This window comes from Lupinus angustifolius, chromosome LG08 (genome assembly GCF_001865875.1).
Source record: "Lupinus angustifolius cultivar Tanjil chromosome LG08, LupAngTanjil_v1.0, whole genome shotgun sequence".
In the NCBI taxonomy this organism is placed as follows: domain Eukaryota; kingdom Viridiplantae; phylum Streptophyta; class Magnoliopsida; order Fabales; family Fabaceae; genus Lupinus; species Lupinus angustifolius.
The window spans coordinates 24,964,291-24,984,639 of record NC_032016.1 but is presented as its reverse complement, the minus strand read 5'-3'; the positions used below and the strand labels follow the sequence as shown (position 1 = coordinate 24,984,639).

At 33.8% G+C, this 20,349-nt stretch overlaps 5 protein-coding genes across 8 annotated transcripts; 4 read left to right on the top strand and 1 right to left on the bottom strand.

Moving 5' to 3' along the window:
- On the top strand, positions 2,986 to 3,611 carry LOC109355539. Its single transcript, XM_019598746.1, has one exon. The coding sequence runs from the start codon at positions 3,067 to 3,069 to the stop codon at positions 3,454 to 3,456; it is 390 nt and encodes a 129-aa protein (XP_019454291.1). The 5' UTR covers positions 2,986 to 3,066; the 3' UTR covers positions 3,457 to 3,611.
- LOC109355538 (transcription factor bHLH121-like) lies at positions 5,459 to 7,203 on the bottom strand. 2 transcript variants are annotated; one of them, XM_019598745.1, is made up of 5 exons: positions 7,127 to 7,203; positions 6,698 to 6,819; positions 6,362 to 6,489; positions 5,812 to 6,279; positions 5,459 to 5,719 (listed from the first exon to the last, which is right to left on the bottom strand). In XM_019598745.1, exons 2-5 carry the CDS (start codon positions 6,795 to 6,797, stop codon positions 5,567 to 5,569), a joined length of 849 nt encoding a protein of 282 aa, XP_019454290.1. In that variant the 5' UTR covers positions 6,798 to 6,819; positions 7,127 to 7,203; the 3' UTR covers positions 5,459 to 5,566. The 2 variants fall into 2 exon arrangements, with proteins under 2 accessions (XP_019454290.1, XP_019454288.1); XM_019598743.1 differs by lacking the exon at positions 7,127 to 7,203 and having other exon boundaries at positions 6,698 to 6,902.
- LOC109355537 (translocon-associated protein subunit alpha-like) lies at positions 9,750 to 13,342 on the top strand. The gene is made up of 8 exons (XM_019598742.1): positions 9,750 to 9,917; positions 10,549 to 10,710; positions 10,815 to 10,865; positions 11,132 to 11,220; positions 11,881 to 11,958; positions 12,066 to 12,269; positions 12,756 to 12,827; positions 12,962 to 13,342. Exons 1-8 carry the CDS (start codon positions 9,848 to 9,850, stop codon positions 13,010 to 13,012), a joined length of 777 nt encoding a protein of 258 aa, XP_019454287.1. The 5' UTR covers positions 9,750 to 9,847; the 3' UTR covers positions 13,013 to 13,342.
- Positions 14,640 to 15,453, top strand: LOC109355536 (peptidyl-prolyl cis-trans isomerase). Its single transcript, XM_019598741.1, has one exon. It carries the CDS (start codon positions 14,708 to 14,710, stop codon positions 15,224 to 15,226), a length of 519 nt encoding a protein of 172 aa, XP_019454286.1. The 5' UTR covers positions 14,640 to 14,707; the 3' UTR covers positions 15,227 to 15,453.
- On the top strand, positions 18,204 to 20,067 carry LOC109355534 (protein ELC-like). 3 transcript variants are annotated; one of them, XM_019598739.1, is made up of 2 exons: positions 18,204 to 18,873; positions 18,904 to 20,067. In XM_019598739.1, the coding sequence occupies exons 1-2, from the start codon at positions 18,310 to 18,312 to the stop codon at positions 19,615 to 19,617; spliced, it is 1,278 nt and encodes a 425-aa protein (XP_019454284.1). In that variant the 5' UTR covers positions 18,204 to 18,309; the 3' UTR covers positions 19,618 to 20,067. The 3 variants fall into 3 exon arrangements, with proteins under 3 accessions (XP_019454284.1, XP_019454285.1, XP_019454283.1); XM_019598740.1 differs by having other exon boundaries at positions 18,204 to 18,886; positions 18,917 to 20,067; XM_019598738.1 differs by having other exon boundaries at positions 18,204 to 20,067.

The window sequence follows — 20,349 nt, the reverse complement described above, 5'->3', positions numbered from 1 at the left end:
CAAGTTACATTGCAATTTAAGGATGCTATATTTTATAAGGTTGATATATTTTTTTCTATTGTTTTAATGTTCTTGTGTGATTACAGATATTTTTATATAAAAAGTTAATTAATCATAAGAAAAGAGAAGAAAAATAGAATGTTAAAGAGAGAAGGGTAAAGAGATAAGGTGGAGTAGGAAGAAAGGGAAAAGGTGTAAGGTATAATAGTAATGGTTGTGTGACTCATTACCTAACAGTGTCACTCAATAGTCTAACACCCCAGCTCTAACATGCGATCTCCCATGCCCATAAATATATCGAGCTTTTGATCTTCAAGTTTAAATATTTATTGCAGTATTTTATTCCCCACAAAAAGAACTCTTATGTGACTCGAACTCATAACCTCAACGATAAATAATCACTAGTCCGCATTACATAAGTTAGTGTTACAAATAGTATTGTCCCCACATTACTTTCATTATCTTCTATGAATATGATTGCTATCTGATTAAGTCTAAAGCATTTAAGTGGGTTGCACAAATTTGGCACTAGTTATGTACTAGCACTAGTGGGAGGTGAATTTGGAATAGACATCAAAAAAGTAAATGAAATTGTGTGATTTATAGAGTTTTTAATGCAAAAGTTGTGTAACTTAATATCTTACACTGATTTTTTTAACGAAATTGTACTGACTCTTTTATCTATAATGATATTAGATAATAGTATTCATTTCATTAAGTCTAAAGCACCAGTTCATACACTGTTTCAAGCAGCAAGCAGGTGAAAAATACAGGAAGAGAGAAATTAGTGTGATTTCTAATATTATGGGTGGGGAGTGAAAGAAATCATATCCAAACTCAAAATAAAACAGCATAGGGCTATGAAGCACGGATATGAAAATGTGTGTCGGATACGATATGTATCTGATATATCGACACACATTTTTTTTAAAATATAGGATACGATACGTTTAAGAATATGTGTATGAAATAATAAAAAACACAAAATATAACAAGATTATAAATGTAAATCAAAATATCCTAAGTAAAAAATATAATGGAAATTGAAATCATTGTCCTCCAAATTTCAAGTAACAAAACTAGAAAATATAATAGAATAATTCATAAAATTGCTTATTGTTTAGCCATAGAAAAAGAAATATTGTCAATTTCATCTCCTCCTTGATGACAATGTTATGAATCAGAGAGTCAGTATGGTGGACCGGCTATCAGAGTCAATGCGCTGTGACGATATGTTGGTATGAATTTTTGTGGCCTTTAAATAAGTTGATGTTTATTGAAAACAAGTCTATTTTATCTTATTTTATTCAAAACGAATATATATTATCTTATGTTTTATTGAAAACGAATATTATGCGTATCTTAATATTGATTTATTTTATTTTTTAATTTTTAGATACTCGACGAATATATGCTTCATGGGACAGGTTGGGTTTGCCCTCTTTTCATGAGGTCGATTAGTTTAATCCTATTATTACCATGCATTATTGTACAGTTTTCTTTGTCTTTGATGCCGACTACATGTTCACTGTGTTGCATTAACTATTTCAAGAAATAAGTAACAAAACTGAAACGTGTCTTAATTTGAGTGCTGAAGCAACGACAATTATGAGCATTCATATCCAAACCTACCACCATGTCAAAATCAACCAATTAAACATTTAATAAATAAAGAGAAAAAGATGTATCTCTGACCGTGTATGAGTTTTATACACTATCATTGTATCATCATTATTGGTTTTTTATTATTGTTGGCTTTTCAGAAAAGGTAATCTAAATGAACGGTGAATGATGAAGTACATATGTATATATTTTACACTCATAAATAAATGACACTGACATAGTGACATATTCTGATATGTATCACCATGCCATTAACCCTTATCATATACTGAATTCTGATACCAAAACAATTCCATAAACTCAATGGCTTATGATAGAACCAAAACCTCACAAGTTTTAGATGGTTTCACTCTGAGTCCCCTCCCATATCCTGTTCTACTAATCTTAGCATTAATATTCACCTTCTTTGGAATTTCATGGTACTTTTCATATCAAGAAGCTGTTGAAACTGCTGAACAACGATTTGGTTGGGCATTATTTGCAACTCCAGTGCTGCTAATACTCTTAGTTCGTTGGTTATCATCAATGGAAAATTCAGCTTGGTTCTCTGGTTTGTGGGCATGGCAAAGACCCATGAGGACTTATGAGAGTTCATCAGAAGGAAATTCTCCATGGGGTGTTGCTGCTTTGATCTTGGTATTGTATAGAAAAAGAAATATTGTCAATTTCATCTCCTCCTTGATGACAATGTTATGAATCAGAGAGTCAGTATGGTGGACCGGCTATCAGAGTCAATGCGCTGTGACGATATGTTGGTATGAATTTTTGTGGCCTTTAAATAAGTTGATGTTTATTGAAAACAAGTCTATTTTATCTTATTTTATTCAAAACGAATATATATTATCTTATGTTTTATTGAAAACGAATATTATGCGTATCTTAATATTGATTTATTTTATTTTTTAATTTTTAGATACTCGACGAATATATGCTTCATGGGACAGGTTGGGTTTGCCCTCTTTTCATGAGGTCGATTAGTTTAATCCTATTATTACCATGCATTATTGTACAGTTTTCTTTGTCTTTGATGCCGACTACATGTTCACTGTGTTGCATTAACTATTTCAAGAAATAAGTAACAAAACTGAAACGTGTCTTAATTTGAGTGCTGAAGCAACGACAATTATGAGCATTCATATCCAAACCTACCACCATGTCAAAATCAACCAATTAAACATTTAATAAATAAAGAGAAAAAGATGTATCTCTGACCGTGTATGAGTTTTATACACTATCATTGTATCATCATTATTGGTTTTTTATTATTGTTGGCTTTTCAGAAAAGGTAATCTAAATGAACGGTGAATGATGAAGTACATATGTATATATTTTACACTCATAAATAAATGACACTGACATAGTGACATATTCTGATATGTATCACCATGCCATTAACCCTTATCATATACTGAATTCTGATACCAAAACAATTCCATAAACTCAATGGCTTATGATAGAACCAAAACCTCACAAGTTTTAGATGGTTTCACTCTGAGTCCCCTCCCATATCCTGTTCTACTAATCTTAGCATTAATATTCACCTTCTTTGGAATTTCATGGTACTTTTCATATCAAGAAGCTGTTGAAACTGCTGAACAACGATTTGGTTGGGCATTATTTGCAACTCCAGTGCTGCTAATACTCTTAGTTCGTTGGTTATCATCAATGGAAAATTCAGCTTGGTTCTCTGGTTTGTGGGCATGGCAAAGACCCATGAGGACTTATGAGAGTTCATCAGAAGGAAATTCTCCATGGGGTGTTGCTGCTTTGATCTTGGTATTGTTGATATTGGTGCAATATCAGTCCAACTTTCTTCAAAGCTGGTTTTTTTGATTTACAAGTTCTTTTATCTGCTTTGTTTATGTTATAGGTTTGCTTGTAAATCAAAGCAGCTAGTAGTATATCATGGTATTTTGGAGCAAAATAAATCTCAATAAATATATATACTTGTACATTTGTTACTTCTAAATGATGGAAAAGATGAAGCTTAGATTTTCACAGGTATTGGAAAAGAGGATTGCTATCTGCATAAGAATTTTCCAGATAAATTTGACAACACAAAAGCAGTGTCATAAGAAAATCATTAGAATAAAGGTTATATGGCTTTGGCAAACATTATGAAAGTCAAAACTTTGTCATCCCAATTCTCTGCTGAAAAGAGGGGGAAGAAAGCAAGTGTGGGAAATGTGTCGTCTCACATTCTCTATCCCAAACTAATTGCTTTTTAACTTTTTTTTATTCATGTGTAATATGTCATTAGTTTGAAATAGGAATGGAACTCCGTTAGAAATAAGTGATCTCCATCCGAATATGATTGTTCTTTTGCTATAAATTTACTGGTCTTCTAGAGTGTTTTCTTTCTTCACTATTCTCTCAACTAAAAAAAATATTCTTGAGTTTTAGTTTTGATTTTTGTAAGGATATTTTTCCAAATTTTGTAAAAATTATTTGATTTCATTATCAAAATTTCGATTGGAAAAATGAATCATTAACTAACTGATTCAAAAGATAGAATGATTTGACTCTCATTAATGAAAGGCAATTTTTGTAAAAATATATTAATTATTGACAAATTTAATGATGATAATAATATTAGTCATATTAGTTAATTTGCATCAAATTACCTAAAAAATGTAGATCAAGTATAACATCCCTTAAGAATTCTTCAATCCAATTAAAAAATGTATTATTTTTTTATAGAAAAACTTTGTTCTTCTTTAATGATGAATGAGAGCATAACTCCCAAGCTCTTGTCCAATTGTCCTACTTTCACAAGTTCACAAGAGTCTCTACTAATGAGGTTATCATTTAATGAGGTTTTTGATAGACATAGACAATTTTATCCTAACTCTTCAGTACAACTTTATCGTTCGTCTAGCTTATAAACAAGAACATAAAATAAAAGTAAAGTAAGAACAAACAATTTGATACTGATAACATACAACAATTCTGTCTCTTTTCTGTTGTGGAGTAAATAATTTGATCACCAGAGGGGTCCAAAGTTCAAAGCAGTTAGAACGAAATTAAGATAGATAAGATAGCAACAACAGTAATGGCAAGATGGGTACCTTTCAGGGAGACACCCTATGAAGGCACAAACATTGGGCACAGATATAATATGAGATTATACGAATACACTAATATGAAAAAACTACAAATTTATTGAAATGCATATAGACAAAAAAGTATCTATGAAGAATATGAAATCAAGAAGAGTATAAACAATATGGGAGACACCAAGAATATGACCAAATGAAGAGTTGGACAAAAAGAAAAAGTTTTCATTGTCTGCCTAGTGAAACCTTGCTGCTTCTTTTGTCAATCAAATATACATTAAAAAATTGCAAAAACAGATTCCTCCAATGTCTATAGAGCTAATGAGCTTCTTTTGCTTCTCATATTTGGTTAGCTTTAGCCTACAACTTTGTGTGTAACTTAACTTCTATCGGACCAACATTTGTTTGCTTTGTGCTAGTGCTTGCTTGGGCACCACAGGGTAATTTATTGATTGAGAATGGTGTGTGAGAGCAAATAACGAAAAATGCTTTATGCGTTTTATGATGAATCACATATCTCACAACCAATATGGGTGAGAAAATCAAAGTTGTACGAAAAACATATTTGGAGAGCTATGCAGATTATAGTGAAGGCAGAAGGGATTTACAGATCCAACACAGTAGTCACAGTTGTCAACTTTGATAGTTTCCAACTGCAATTTCTTTTTTTATTAAGAAATATGAACATAACAATTAGACCTGCCAATCTTTTCCCTCCAAAATGAAAAGTTAACTTCGGGAATATTTAAGCCTACTAAGAATAGCTTCTACCAAGGATGGGAGAACATAAGTGACTTATACCACCAGATAGTTGCAGCAAGTGTACAATGCCAAGCTTCAACGTGACTTCAAAATGCATGAACACTTATCTAAAATTGTGTATTTTCTCATTCATTAGCCATTCTGCTCCCAACTACACTACTTGATGAGCTATCCTGAACACTACGGGACGAAGAAGGCCTACCTAAAGAACTCCCTTCTGTGCAACTGTTTCCCTTCCTTGACGACTTGCTGGATTTTCTTTGTCCACATGATAAATCCTGTAAAATCCGACACGCAGACACCACATGAATCAATTAACTCTTCTATCACAGTTACTAGTTACAAGATTTCATTGGAAAAAATGCAATACCTGTTCTGCAGAAGACCCAGGAGTCTTCAACTCAAGGTCCGTAGTAACTTCATTAGAAGCCTGACTTCTTTCAGCCCTGCTCTCCCTGGATGACTTGTGTTTGGAGTCTTGTTTGCTTGACACGTGAGACCGACTACCTGGATGAACTGGTGGCGATACATACTGGGTGGATTGCTGTTCAACAAGGGTATTGGGGGCTAAATAAGGAACATATGTTGAACATGGGTTAGGGATGACTGCGAGATTTTGATTAGCAAAGTAAGGGTAAGGCTGCATGGGAATCGGGCCAGGAGGAACTGGTACTGGCATTGGATACGGATATGATGGTGGAGCCATCATAACTGAATGATCCATTGCAGACCACGGAAACATAGTCCTGAGTCTCTGCTGATACTGATTATTTAAGTTCTCAATATCCAATTTAAGAGAAGCCTTCTCTTCTCTGAGATCATTTTTCTCCTGAGCCAACTGAAAATTGAACAAAATAAAATTATTTCCCTTATTACATTTTATGTCCCAAAGTCATCAAAACAAGAATAGTATATATTGCCTCACGAGATTCTTCATTTAGTGCCGTATATTCCTCTTTGAGCTTTCCAACTTGAGAAGTAAGGTCATTCAGCAACTGAATTGTATCACCTAGAATAGTTGCTTTATCATTTTTGGGCCTATCAGGGTCTGCATTTCAGAGCCACCACAGACACATAGTGATTTAAGAGAAGTGCTGTCTTAAAAGATCTTAGTATCAAGCGAAACCCAAAATGATAAATTCTAAAGAAGCCACAGGCAATAATTTACGTTATACAAATTACCAGCAAGTTCAAACTAAAGCTAGCTCTAAGAAATTCTCATTGTTTCCAAAATTGAGAAAGTGAAATTGATTTACCTAAAATGTTACCCAGTTCTCCAAATTGTTCATTGATTCGATCCCTTCTCAACTTCTCTCGGCCAGCCTTTTGAGTTTTTCTCGTCGCTGTACAATCCATCGATTCAACTTCAAATGTTTAACTGCAGATGCATAGGTACAAAAACAACAGAATAATTTAACCAAATGTTAGATAATTGACTTCAACTGTGGAAAAGAAGAAAAATAAGTGATTAATTCAAGCAGCATTATATAATTGTCCAACACATGTTTTAGATAGCAAAGATTTAATTTCATATGGATCACTCTACATCTCAAAGGCTTCTATTTTTTAAACGATAAAAATGGTGGATTTGAGGGAAATAACATAAAACCCTAAATTGAAGTTGAAAACGATGGATGAGGAACCATGAGTGATGGGAAAAATCAGAGAAAAAGATAAGGAGGAACCTTTTGTGATGAATGAAATTGAAAGACGGAAGAAGAAAAAGGGATAAGGGTTTGTGGTGAGAGAATTTAGTTACATGGAACCTTTTGCTTCAATTTTTGCCCATTATGCAACGGGGAAAGTTAAAACGATGCTTAAATGCATTGTTCGTTTTGTGTTTGTCAAAATATGCTTATAGCGGAACGTTTCACCGGATCTTTTAAGGTTGAGAGTTTGATTCTTGTTAGAAGAGATAAACAATTACTAAATCAAAAGGTATTAGATCCTTAGCAGAAAGGATACTCATAATACCAAGACAAACAAAAAAAAACTTAGAATCTTATTTTTTATAATACCAACTTATACATATCATTTATTTTTATTGATTATGTAAGAGTTTTATATACTATTATTGTATTATACACTATTTATATTTAATTATTATTAACTATACAAAAGTAATACAAATTAATGGGGAATGAAATATTAATTAAGTATAAATCTTTACCGTAACAGTATATAGATATTACTCTCTTAATTGATATTTGTTTTGTTATTAATGTATAGTTGATATGATGAAACATGTGCAATGATAGATGAATTTTGCCTGTTTCATTAACCTTATTTTTTTAAGGATTAGCCTAAATCATTCGCTTCAAAATGTGTTTTTTTTTAAATTTGTCCTAATTTGAGGGCTATTTGGCATCTTTTAAATACATGAACTCATAAACATATACGCATTCAGAGTTAAAATATTCAAAAAAAATGCTACAAGTTGAAGTCTATTAATAATATTCTTATATTCTATATTTAAAGTATAAATAACAAGAACTAGCCTAAAAGTGTTTTATTTGGGGCGAAGCTTAACCTATTAAGCCTAACAAGAGCTACATTTGGGTTGTTCATGATAGTTGCTCAAATTTATGTACGACAAATTTGTTTCACCGACCCGAATAAGACCTCTTCATTAATAGACAGATAAGTATTATACAGTAATAAACAAAATACAATATGTAATGATATTTTTCTTTCTTTTATTTATCATTTTTCTCTAGAGAATACTATTGTTCACTCACTTATATATAGTTTTGATTGTATTAGCCATGTGGCATTTCTTTTGCAACCCTTTCGTTTTTTTTTGACATGTAATGGTGTTTACCTATGTTGATATGGTCGAGGCTATCTAGGTTTTTGTTCTAATATATTTATTTATAGTATATAAGTTATATATTTTTTTGTATTATTTAACATTTATGCTCAATTATTATTGTTTTTTTGAAAAAAATTAATACAAATAAAAATAGAATAATATATTAGTTATGAATAAATCTTTATATTAATAATTAATAAATATTACAATCTAAATTTAATGAGATAATGATTAATTTAAAGCTTTGAGTATTTTGGTATAAGTGGATTGAGGTGGGCAGCTTATGGATCACGTGATCACCCTCCTTAGTTTATCATCTTTCAAAAAGTTTAATTGAGCATGGAAATAATTGAAATTTAGTATTTCCATTCACAATTTGAGTATTTACTTTATTGCCAAAACATACATTGGTATTATTTCTAAGATCATAAATGCTTTTTCTTTTGAGATCCTCCACATTTGAAAATTATTTTAGATTATAGTTAACTTAGTTGGAGTTATTTATTGTTATGTATTAATAAAAAATTGATATTTTTTGGTACTATCAATAATATTTTATCATATTTTAAATAGAAATTAATCTTTTTTATCGATTGTCTCTCCCAACAAATATCACGATTAAAAATCGAATCTTCGATCTCAAGATACACAGTATGACCTTATGCTAACAGACAAATAACCTCTTGATAAAAAAAATTGTGATATTATTGCTACTATAAAGTAACATGACTTTTTTCTATTTAACATAACAACTTGTATGTTTGTGAACAATCTTCCAATTTAAGGATGATCACTATAAGAAAAAGAGTCAAGACATTTTACACAGAATATAGTTAATGATTGGCGGAGCACGGTGCAATGTTGCTGCCAAACGGCCGAGCAATAGGTTTCTCAATAAGTGGAGATCCAATTAATTTTTTAAACTTATTCTTAATCATAGTGGTAAACTTAGAATGAGATTTCCCTATGAATGATAAGTAGTATGGATGAATAAGTTTTTTTTAACTTACTCTTGGAGAACAATATTTATTTAATGAGTGATGATACATTTACTTCAAGAGTAAATTAAATTTACTCATTAATTTAAATCGTTCGATTTTCCTACAATTGATGGATAGAATGAGACGTTATCTCTCTTATTCAATGTAATACTTAAATATAAGATGTGTTGGCAACATTTCATTATTTGAGACCAAGAGTGACGTATTGAGTTAGTCTCCATGTATTTTACCTAGTGGGAGTAGCCACGTAAGTCCACCAATGAAAAGTGGACACGTAATAACCATAGCATCAAAGAGAGGAGACATAATTATACTTATTATTATTATTATTATTATTATTATTATTATTATTATTATTATTATTATTATTATTATTATTATTATTATTATTATTATTATTATTATTATTATTATTATTATTATTATTATTATTATTATTATTATTATTATTATTATTATTATTATTATTATTATTATTATTATTATTAATATTATACCTAGAACCTCACAAACACACATTACAAATCTTTCTCTGCATTTGAGCGTTGAAATTTCCACACTCTTGATTTGCAATTGTGACCCCATTCATCACCATGGCTTCCTTCAATCACTTTTCGATTTTCTCTCTCGCTCTTCTCCTTCTCGCTTCTCCTCTTTTACAAGGTTTCCTTCCTCTTTTTCTAGATCTAGATCCATGCATCTTGCCATTTCTTTCATCTATTCTTCGATTCATGAAAATTATTATTGAGATTCTGATAATAAGTTTTGATCTGCTTTGATTTTATACGATGTTGACACGACATTACCGTTTTTGATGTTAGAGACAATGAAAATATCACTTTTTTAATGTTGGGCATTGTACAATAGGCATATTATTACATGTTCAATTTTCTGTTGTTTTTCGAACCAATTGTGGAAAAGATTCTGTCGCATTTGAATAAATTCAGTGTTGAGATTTTACTAGATTTCAAATGAGTCCCTATTTCTGAGTGTTTTTAAGTACAAAGTTAGGTTTGTCTAATGTGCTGACAGAATGGAATGCAACTGAATTGTATATTTCTCAGGTTTTGTTCAATTCACTATGAATTTCATGTTAAAGATACATGGTTATTAATTCAGCATCATTTTTGGATGGTAACTTGATGCAGCTTGTATATCATTTTCGCTGTCATTTCTTATTTCATTTGCCCATATTGGATCTCATTACATCTCACGAATAACTCGATAAGCATGTTTTCATGTAATTTGTGCATGTGTGAGACTATGATTAAATGTGTTTCTTTCTACTTGCTAGTTGCTAGGTGCCAGTCGGAATCAGATGAAGCAGCGCAAACCACTGAAGAAGCAAGTGATATCGGTGTTGTTGGTGACGATGTCCAAGATTTCGGCGATGAGACCTTCGATTCAGCTCCAGGAATAGATACAATCACTTTGTTTCCAAAAAACAGCGCAAAATGTAAGTGTTGTTCTTTCTGGTGCACAAAGATATGCTTTCTAATGTATTCTTTTTAGTTTTATTTTGATGGTGGGTTAATTTTTTTGTTTGTTCATATGATGCAGTGGTAACAGCTGGAGAGGAGACAGAGCTGCTTATCGGTGTAAAAAATGATGGTAATCCAGTAAAACCGATACTCATTGGTGTATTTAGCGTTGCAGTTTCATGATTTTATTTTTCTTAACTGGGTTGCTTCTCATTGTTTAGTACTAATGTCTTTCATTTGTGTCTAAAAACACTCATTTGAACATCAACATCTTTTTTTGGTGATTCTATGGTATTATTTTGTTACCAGTGTCTTGGTTCCCTGTTGTTGGGGATCATGGAAACTAATATTAAGCACGCATTAGCTGATTTCATTCACTGTATTAACTGGAAACAGGGGAGTCAAGCTTGAAAGTTATTGCAATTAAGGCTAGTGTTCACCTTGCCGTTGATCATCGCATACTTGTTCAAAATCTTACTACTCAGGTAATATTTGGTTGCTCAATATCCTAGTTAAAATTAGTTTTTTTTATTTGTGTTCAAGAATTATGCTGCCCATATTACTTTCAGTTATCGTGCTGGCCTCTCTCCAGTACCCTTCAATAAAAATGTGTCATTTCTGTTCATTTATCCGATAAATTTTTTACTTTGGTTGACTAATATTTTAACCTTGTTCAAGTTTGATATCGGATTTTAATATTACAAAATTTTAATTTCTGTTTAACATTTCTTTTGTGTTAGAACTTGGAACATTCATTCATTTTGTTACTAAGGTTACAATGAGAATTGAAAACATGTGACACAATCCAAAGCATATGCATGAACGGAGTTTTTTAAGTCACAGGTTATTATCAATGAAGTATCTTATAAAATTAAATCACCTAATGATGTTCTGCTAAGTTACAAAGGCACTGTTTCCCTTTAAAAGACAAGTGTGATGAAGGAATTTTGCTTATTGAGCTTGAATACTCTCAACCAATTACTTTGTCAACTAATGGTTAATATGTCATCGCACATGCTGCGCCACTTTGTGTAAAGGGATTAGGGTTCTGTGATATTCTTTTAATAATGCTATTCAGTTTGGGAAATGGCATTGCATAAATAATTGAAGTGTAAGGTTTTGTTTTAATTTTTTTTAAATTACAGGTTTTCAACAATGGTAAAGTTCCAGCTACAGCACAGGCTACTTTCTCATATTTATTTGCTGTCAGCAAGTTCTTGCAGGTATACCCATTATTTTTAAGGATAGTGCCTTTTTTTAATATTTCAACATGTAACTTTCCCAAATTACTTTTGTATTCCTTATGCCTAACGATTTTTCTGTTATGTAGCCTGGAAATTTTGATCTTGTTGGCACCGTTGTGTATGAGATAGATCAGCATCCATACCAAAGTACTTTCTATAATGGCACAATTGAAGTTGTTGAGGCTGGTGCTTTTCTCAGCATAGAATCTGTTTTCCTTGTTACTCTCGGAGCTTCTCTCCTTGCTCTCCTTGGGATATGGATTCATGGTCAAATACAAAACTTATCCAAGGTACTGCAATCTTTTCTATTTTAATTTTTCAGTTTTTTAATGGCGCTATTAGAGAATTTACCTGCATAATTGCCATTTGCTAATGGTACTGCCTCATAAACTTCTTGCTTTTTAATAGTTTTTTACTTGTAATTTGATTTCCTATTTATTTGTTTGATTTGTGAACTACATGTCATGAGGTCCCAAATTATAAACAAGCATGTGGTGTATTCCTCCTTATTTTTTGGGTACATGTATTCCTCCTTATATATTTAAACTTCCTAAGTGTGGTTTGTCATGAGGAGTGAGACCCGTCTTCTAAAAATGTATTTTGGAACTCGATAACTTGGAGTTCATTCAAAAGTGAGGCTAAACACTACTTTCATTCTAACAGGGATTTGACATACAATTCTTCTTCAATAAGACTATATGTGCACTTCTGAATTAATTTGTGTTGTTTGATTACTGCTGCAATAAGTTCATATCTACACTTGAATATTTGTGCAGAAAACAAAGAGGGCTCCTAAAGTTGAAGTTGGGACTAGGAGTACAGATGCGTCCATCGATGAGTGGCTCCAGGTCAGTACCTATGCTTTACTACTTTACTATTCCTTCCGAACTTGTGGCACGAAATGTGTATATCAATATGAGTCTTAATTGAACCTATATGTAAATATTAAACCTTGTTCTATGTCCTGTATTTTGGCACCCAGGGAACTGCATATACTCAGTCTCAGGCTAACAAATCAAAGAAGAAGAAGTAGATAAACAAATATTCTCAAGTTCAGCCACACCAGACTCTACCATGGAATGTAATACACACTCCTGTAACTCAGGCTAGGTTGGAGAGTTTATAAGAGCAGGAGGAAGTAGTTCTACATTTTAGGCTGAATAGACCTGCTTTTCTGTTGTAGCTTATTCTACTTTTTTCCCCTTTAGATGAACTTGAAATTTTCTAAGAAAAAAACTAACAGGCATATGAGTTAACTGGCAGATTTTTTGTTAGATAATGTTCAGTTTATCAATGTTTTTGTTTTCATTGTAGGTGAATTCTGAATTTTGGTTTATGATCCATGTCTTCCTTGGCTTTACTATTTGTTTTGTGGGCTTGTCATATAATTTTTCCTAAGCATGTTCTATTATTCTGTTTTGAAAGTTTGGACTTTTTTTTATATAAACAGTGAAAGTTAGACTTTAAACATTTAAAGAAGTTGGAAGATGAAGATCAGCACATGACACATGTTTTGTTTGCACTTTTCTTCACTGGTATAAATATAGTATAGTTGAACTAATTCAACATTTCCATAATTAATATTGACAAATATATTTCTTTATTTCTTAAGATGTGTTCATCTTTATTCCAATAATCATCACTTATCACATCTGTGGTAATATATATTCTTCATCCTTGTGCAGCATTGGTATCATGTATCTATCCTGGATTTGACACTAATAGGCACTATGGACTTTGCCCAATTATCATTTCTTTTTTCTTATTAGAAAGTGGTGCCAATCATCAAATCAAAATTCTAGTTTCTAGCCTCTACTTTCCCCTTTGTGCCCCCCACTATCATTATTCCACTATCCTCAACATATATACCCGAATTATTATTAATTATTTTAATTTGATTACGTCTTATTGTATTACCTTATATAAATAAATATATAAAGAGAGAGATTTAACTGACTCAAGTTACATCATTTCGAAATATCTGTTTTGAACATTTTCCTATTTAATATATCTTTGATATTCATATTCCTTTCTCTGCCATTTGTGGCATAAAAATAATGTTCCCTCATCATGCTTTGAACTTTTTCAAAATAATCGACGCCGTTGGATATTGCTCAGACGCTCCCTCTGGGTTGTCCACATTCATGTGTACCCTATACTGCATATTTCTCACGCAACCGACATATGCATCATATATAATATAATATACACACAAAAGATTTATACACAATCGATATATCATATATAATTTATTTGTATTGTTTTTAGAATCAATGATGTATAAAAATAAAATAAATGATAATAATACGATGATTATGCATACATGTTCATTTCTAGGGTTCGAGTTTTATGAATGAAAAATATATGCTGAGACAGTTTCCGACTCGAACATGATTGTCTCAAGTGTATGCAATGCGAAGATACGGATCGGAAACGAAAAATATATATTTGCACGAATTATGAAGTCTACACAGATGGTAGGGTGAGGCATAAAGACAAGCATATCCGTGTCCTCGGATCCGCGCCACTAACCATAGTCAAACCCATACTCAACCACAGTTACTCCCTTTCCCTCAGATCCCGCCACGTGTCTCAATCCAACGGCTACTCCGTAATATATTCCGAAGCACGAGCCATTATAAATCTCAATCGTCGTCACTCCCAAACCCCATTCAAACCCTAATCCCTTTCTCAATTTTCGATTAATCAATTCTCTTCCTCTATTTCCATGTCGAACCCTAAGGTTTTCTTTGATATGGCCATCGGCGGCAGCCCCGCCGGCCGCATCGTCATGGAGCTATATGCTGACACCACCCCTCGCACCGCCGAGAATTTCCGTGCTCTCTGCACCGGCGAGAAGGGAGTCGGCCGCAGCGGCAAGCCACTCCATTACAAGGGATCCTCCTTCCACCGTGTGATCCCTAACTTCATGTGCCAGGGTGGTGATTTCACCGCCGGAAACGGTACCGGAGGTGAATCAATCTACGGAGCTAAGTTCGCTGATGAGAACTTCATCAAGAAGCACACCGGTCCTGGAATCTTGTCCATGGCGAATGCTGGAGCTGGAACCAATGGATCTCAGTTTTTCATTTGCACTGAGAAGACAGAGTGGCTTGATGGAAAGCACGTTGTGTTTGGTAAAGTTGTTGAAGGACTCAACGTTGTGAGAGATATCGAGAAAGTTGGATCTGGCTCCGGCAAGACTTCAAGGCCTGTTACCATCGCCGATTGTGGTCAACTCTCTTAGATGTTGACCTCACTCAGTACTTAATTTGGTGGCTCTGATTTGTGTCGTTTTATCTTATGCGATGTCGTTTTGTTTCAATTGTTATGTTACTGAGTCGTCGTTTTAGGTTTTGTGATGTGTTATGGTTGAGTCGATGGGAATACTTTGTTTTTGAGTCTGTGTCGTGGTTAATGTTAATCAACATAAAATGATGAGCTACCTTCAATAAAATTAGGTTTATTCTCATCAACTCTTTTCATTTTTATTCATAACCGTTAATCAAACGATTCTGAAAAAAAGTACCAAATTTTCAAGAAGCTTCGCATTTACAAATAATTCTTTTTAAATAACTTCCCAATCTGTTTATAATATTTCTTTAGAGAGTTGTTAGAGAGTAGGTTTAAAAAACTTATTCGACTTACGAGTAGCGGAATCCCTACTCTTGTTGAAATTGTGCGGTGTTGATAACTTGGGTTTTGAAATGAAGCATTTTGTTGGATTTCCTAGTTTCTTGGTCTACAAAGTAACACGAAAAGGGATTCGATTTTTGGTTGAGGTGACACGTGATAACGTCAAGTGTATGTAGGCGTGTCAAAATATTGTGATTCAATTTGAAATTATCTTCATCCTATATGTGGCGCTTCTACCACCGTTAGATTTCCTATCACCTTATTGTGCCCCATAAGGAGAGTAAATCGAACGAGGATCAATTGTCCCACATTTTATATCGCTTCATAAGATATTACCTGTATTAAAATTTGATAATATGGACGATAAACAAGTTACTACAACTTATATTTATTTTTAAGAATTTACTATAAGTAGACAAATAATAGATTTTTTTGGAAGAGGCAATCTATTTTGAGCATTAAATAAATGGCTCTTTTGTACATCGACTCTTGGCAAAAGTTGAACTCATTTTCTTCATCTGCCTCTCTCTTTTACCTTCGTTTTTCTTTTCGGGAAATTGCATTAACCCTTTCCTTATCAAGAAATGAAGGTGTATTTGTAAAGTTTATTTTTTATGGTTAGTAATTAATACATTGTATATCGACCATTTATAAAACTTTTGTTTGAATAATGGTTAAGATATGAATGATGTTATTTTGTGTAAAAAACACTTCCACCCCTATTAAAGTCATATTTTAATTATACGTAAACATTTGATTATATTTTTAAAAGGGAGGCGTATCATGCACGAGCACAAAAAATCCCACACCTTAAATAATTAATTTGACTTTAAGGTTATATTTGAGGAGAATGATTTACCTTAGATGGTGTCCTAAATCATGTTCTCGACCAAAAAAACATATCATTAAAAAATGTTTATTATTTTTTTATTTTGGTGTTAATATCATTGGTCTCTGAAATGGTTTGGAAAGTCTCTCTTATTAGGGAGTTAAATGAAGGAGAACAAATAATTTTAGAGGGTTTACCAAAGCCCTCTAAAACATTTCAGGAGCATCTATCCCCTAGAGATAATATGTCAAAATTCTTAAATAATTTTAATTAAATTATATAATTATACTATTGTTTATTTCTCATTGTTAATTAAAGGGAACATGATTTAAATTATATAATTATAATATTTTTATATTATCCTTATTTTACTCTTCGTGTAGTTTGATTTAATCTGTTATTCGAGTGGATAACCTATTGAAGTGGTAAAAGATTTAACAGGTGGTCTGAAACTACCGTAGATTTCTTTGTGAATATTCATGAAGGATGACAATGAAAGATTGAAGTTTTAGACATTACTACATTAGAGGGCTCGAACGAAGATTTCCAAGGTTCTTTGGGCATAATGATTTCCAATTAATCTTAAGTTGATACTTGAAAGTGACAGTAATGATGATGATGAAAACTTTTCTTTGAATACGTTAGCTAATAAAAACGGTAGAATCATGTGGGCTAAATAGCTTATACATAACGATGCAATTCGGTATGTTTGATAAGGGTTAGGGAGGTATATCAATTTTTTCGCCCATCTATAAAAGAAATTGGACATCCAACAAGAAAACAATGGGCGCGCATTTATCATGTGTAGACGAGATCATCCAAATAAACATGGAGTGTGTTTCCACCTTAGTCATTTGGGTACTCCAGTTGCTCGGGTTGGCATCTTTCCTAACCGACCAAGAAATGAGTATAATCAATTAAGAGACTCGAACATACACATTACCTTTGATCGAGCATACTAAGTCGGAATTGAGAGCACACTTTGTATGACACGCCGTTAACAATGCACTGTCACGCCACCTGCAATTATCACCTACCCTCCTGCCAATACGACAAGTACAGGCCTAGGACACGACCACCAGCACTGCAACAAGCTATATGTCAACTATGTATAGAGTACAGACCGACCAAATCCACCTGATACGGGGAAAGCAGCCCCCGACAGGCATGAACAGTCGATCATCCCAACGATGTCCATAAGAACCACATCACCTATCTCAACCACTATAAATAAGGGAGTTCCCCCAACAGTAAGTATCAGTTATCATTATTATTCACTATTCACTTCTTACATATTTGTTCCCAAGCTCTACCTCTTTAGTCTCCTATTGACTTAATCGTTAGAGAATCTTTTCAGGTACCTCAATCAACGAGTCCAAACCCATCTCAACTCAGACACTCACAAAGAATCCAACTCAACCTACCAGACTTGCACAACCAAATAACTCCTAGAAGACTTTTAGTCCAACCTCCCCGATCGACCATAAAAGAACACAATATGATATCAATTAGTGTAAACACTATTCATTTGTATTTATATATTGCATTTTTCTCATAATCATTCTTATATTATACATCGTGCTATTTGTAATAAATATTTCCTTTTATTCATTTCTTTTTCTAGAAAACAACACAAGTGAAGTCATTTTAAACATGATATAAGACCCTACTAACCTAAATATATTAAAAGGTTAAAAAATGTTAGATAATGAATCTTATACGCGTAAACCAATTAGGAAAGGCAAGCTTAACTTAAATTAAAAGCTTGTAATTGTAAACAATCATCAATCTTCAATCTCTGTTTTTGACTTTTTTGTATTCATTTTAATTTCCCAATTCATCAAATCCAAACCCTATCACCGACAATGGTTCCACCGGCGGTTCAATCGCCGAACCACCAACAATTCCTAAGCTCCGTCCTCTCCCAGCGCGGCCCCTCCGCCCTCCCCTACTCCGAGGACGCCAAATGGCTGATCCGTCAACACCTGGTTTCTCTGACCACCGCTTTCCCTTCCTTAGAACCCAAAACCGCCACCTTCACCCACAACGACGGCCGCTCCGTCAACCTCCTCCAAGCTGATGGCACCGTCCCTATGCCGTACCAGGGAGTCACCTATAACATCCCCGTTCTCATCTGGCTCATGGAATCATACCCTCGCCACGCTCCTTGCGTCTACGTGAACCCCACGCGCGACATGGTTATTAAGCGCCCACACGCTCACGTTAACCCTTCTGGTCTTGTATCTGTTCCGTATTTGCATAATTGGATCTACCCTAGTTCCAATCTCGTTGATCTTGTTCGCAATTTGAGTCACGCTTTTGCGTCTGATCCTCCTCTTTATTCTCAACGTAGGGCTCCACCACCACCATCACCATCACAATCACCATCACCATCGTCTCATAATAACCCTAACCCCAATTTTGCAAACTCTTCAAATTTGGGTTCTTTTCCATCTGGGTCTTCGAATTTGGGTTCTTTTCCATCTGGGTCTTCAAATTTGGGAGCTTTTTCATCTGGGTATTCTCGCCCTTCTGTTCATCCAAATAATTACCCTCCTTCACCTTATGGCTCTGGTTCGGGTTCCGGAAGGGTTCAGCCTTCTCCGTCCCCTCATACTGAGGATCCTACTGAGGTGTTTAAGCGGAACGCGATTAACAAGCTTGTGGAGATGGTGCATGGTGATGTTGTTGGGTTGAGGAAGACAAAGGAGGCTGAAATAGAGGGCTTGTTTAGTATGCAGCCGGTGTTGAAGCAAAGAGAGGATCAGATTAATAAGGGTTTGAAGGAAATGCAGGATGAGATGGAAGGTTTGGAGCAGAAATTGCAGATTATTTTGATGAATAGTGATGTTCTAGAAGGGTGGTTGAGAGATAATCACGGGAAAAAGTTGGGGAGTTTGGAGAATGCAGAGGATGCTTTTGAGTGTGTTGATGCACTTTCTAAGCAGATGCTTGATTGCACTGCTTCTGATTTGGCTACTGAAGATACTTTGTATGCATTGGACAAAGCGGTTCAGGTCGGGAGTGTACCGTTTGATCAGTACCTTAGGAGTGTGCGGGCATTATCAAGAGAGCAATTCTTTCACCGAGCTACTGCTGCGAAAGTTAGAGCTGCTCAGTTGCAGGCTCAGGTTGCTAATATGGCTTCTAGGAATCAACAATATGCTGTCTGAAGAGGGCGTTTCAGATGGTGAAATCAAATGATGTGTGTATTGGGTACAGATTCCTCTTAGTTTCTTCACATAAAGGCCGTGATTCTGGCCAATAGCATAAATGTTAAACCGGTAAGCCTTATAGTCTTGGACAACTATGGAATTATTGAACACAAAACCTGTTAGATGTTACAGGCATGATGTTGAACCATTGTTATTATTCAGACTTAATTACATGGTTATCTTCGAAATTTTGGTTGGGATTTGTTAGCTGAAGTTTTTGTGTTCTTTATAAGTATACATGCTTATGGTTATGGATACTAGATTTGCCAAACTTGTATCTTGGGGAAGAATGGGCATATTATGATGTATATTTTATTCTTGCTTATTTATACAAATCATCTGCACAAAAACTAAATATCACGAGTTTGTTTGCTTTGCTGGTAGAAATTTCCTTCGATTTACTTTGAAGTTTTATGGGATGGGAAGCGTTCGTGACGACTTCTGGGTATTTTATTGGCCGGATTATTTGTTTTTGTCTTAAAAAATTTATAATTGAATTGAACATTTGCAGGTTCTCTTTGAGAAGGAATAGTGATGCAATTGGTTAAATTACATTGTTCCGTTGGTCTTTAATTGCGGGTAGTAAATTACTAGTGGTAACTTAGACCATTGTTTCACTTGTAATTGTTTTGGTTTAGGTTGCATATAAATGCACAGATTTGGTGGTAGACATATGGATTTCAGTTTTGA

Bases quoted from the DNA above. Each gene is read 5' to 3' on its own strand.
- LOC109355539 (XM_019598746.1), top strand. From the start codon at position 3,067: ATGGCTTATGATAGAACCAAAACCTCACAAGTTTTAGATGGTTTCACT.
- LOC109355538 (XM_019598745.1), bottom strand. From the start codon at position 6,797: ATGGATTGTACAGCGACGAGAAAAACTCAAAAGGCTGGCCGAGAGAAG. The intron at 6,280-6,361 runs GCAATATATACT...TTCAATTTTCAG, and splicing joins TAAATGAAGAATCTCGTGAG to TTGGCTCAGGAGAAAAATGA. The intron at 5,720-5,811 runs GTATTGCATTTT...CGGATTTTACAG, and splicing joins CTGGGTCTTCTGCAGAACAG to GATTTATCATGTGGACAAAG.
- LOC109355537 (XM_019598742.1), top strand. From the start codon at position 9,848: ATGGCTTCCTTCAATCACTTTTCGATTTTCTCTCTCGCTCTTCTCCTT. The intron at 9,918-10,548 runs GTTTCCTTCCTC...TCTACTTGCTAG, and splicing joins CGCTTCTCCTCTTTTACAAG to TTGCTAGGTGCCAGTCGGAA. The intron at 11,221-11,880 runs GTAATATTTGGT...TTTAAATTACAG, and splicing joins TTCAAAATCTTACTACTCAG to GTTTTCAACAATGGTAAAGT.
- LOC109355536 (XM_019598741.1), top strand. From the start codon at position 14,708: ATGTCGAACCCTAAGGTTTTCTTTGATATGGCCATCGGCGGCAGCCCC.
- LOC109355534 (XM_019598738.1), top strand. From the start codon at position 18,310: ATGGTTCCACCGGCGGTTCAATCGCCGAACCACCAACAATTCCTAAGC.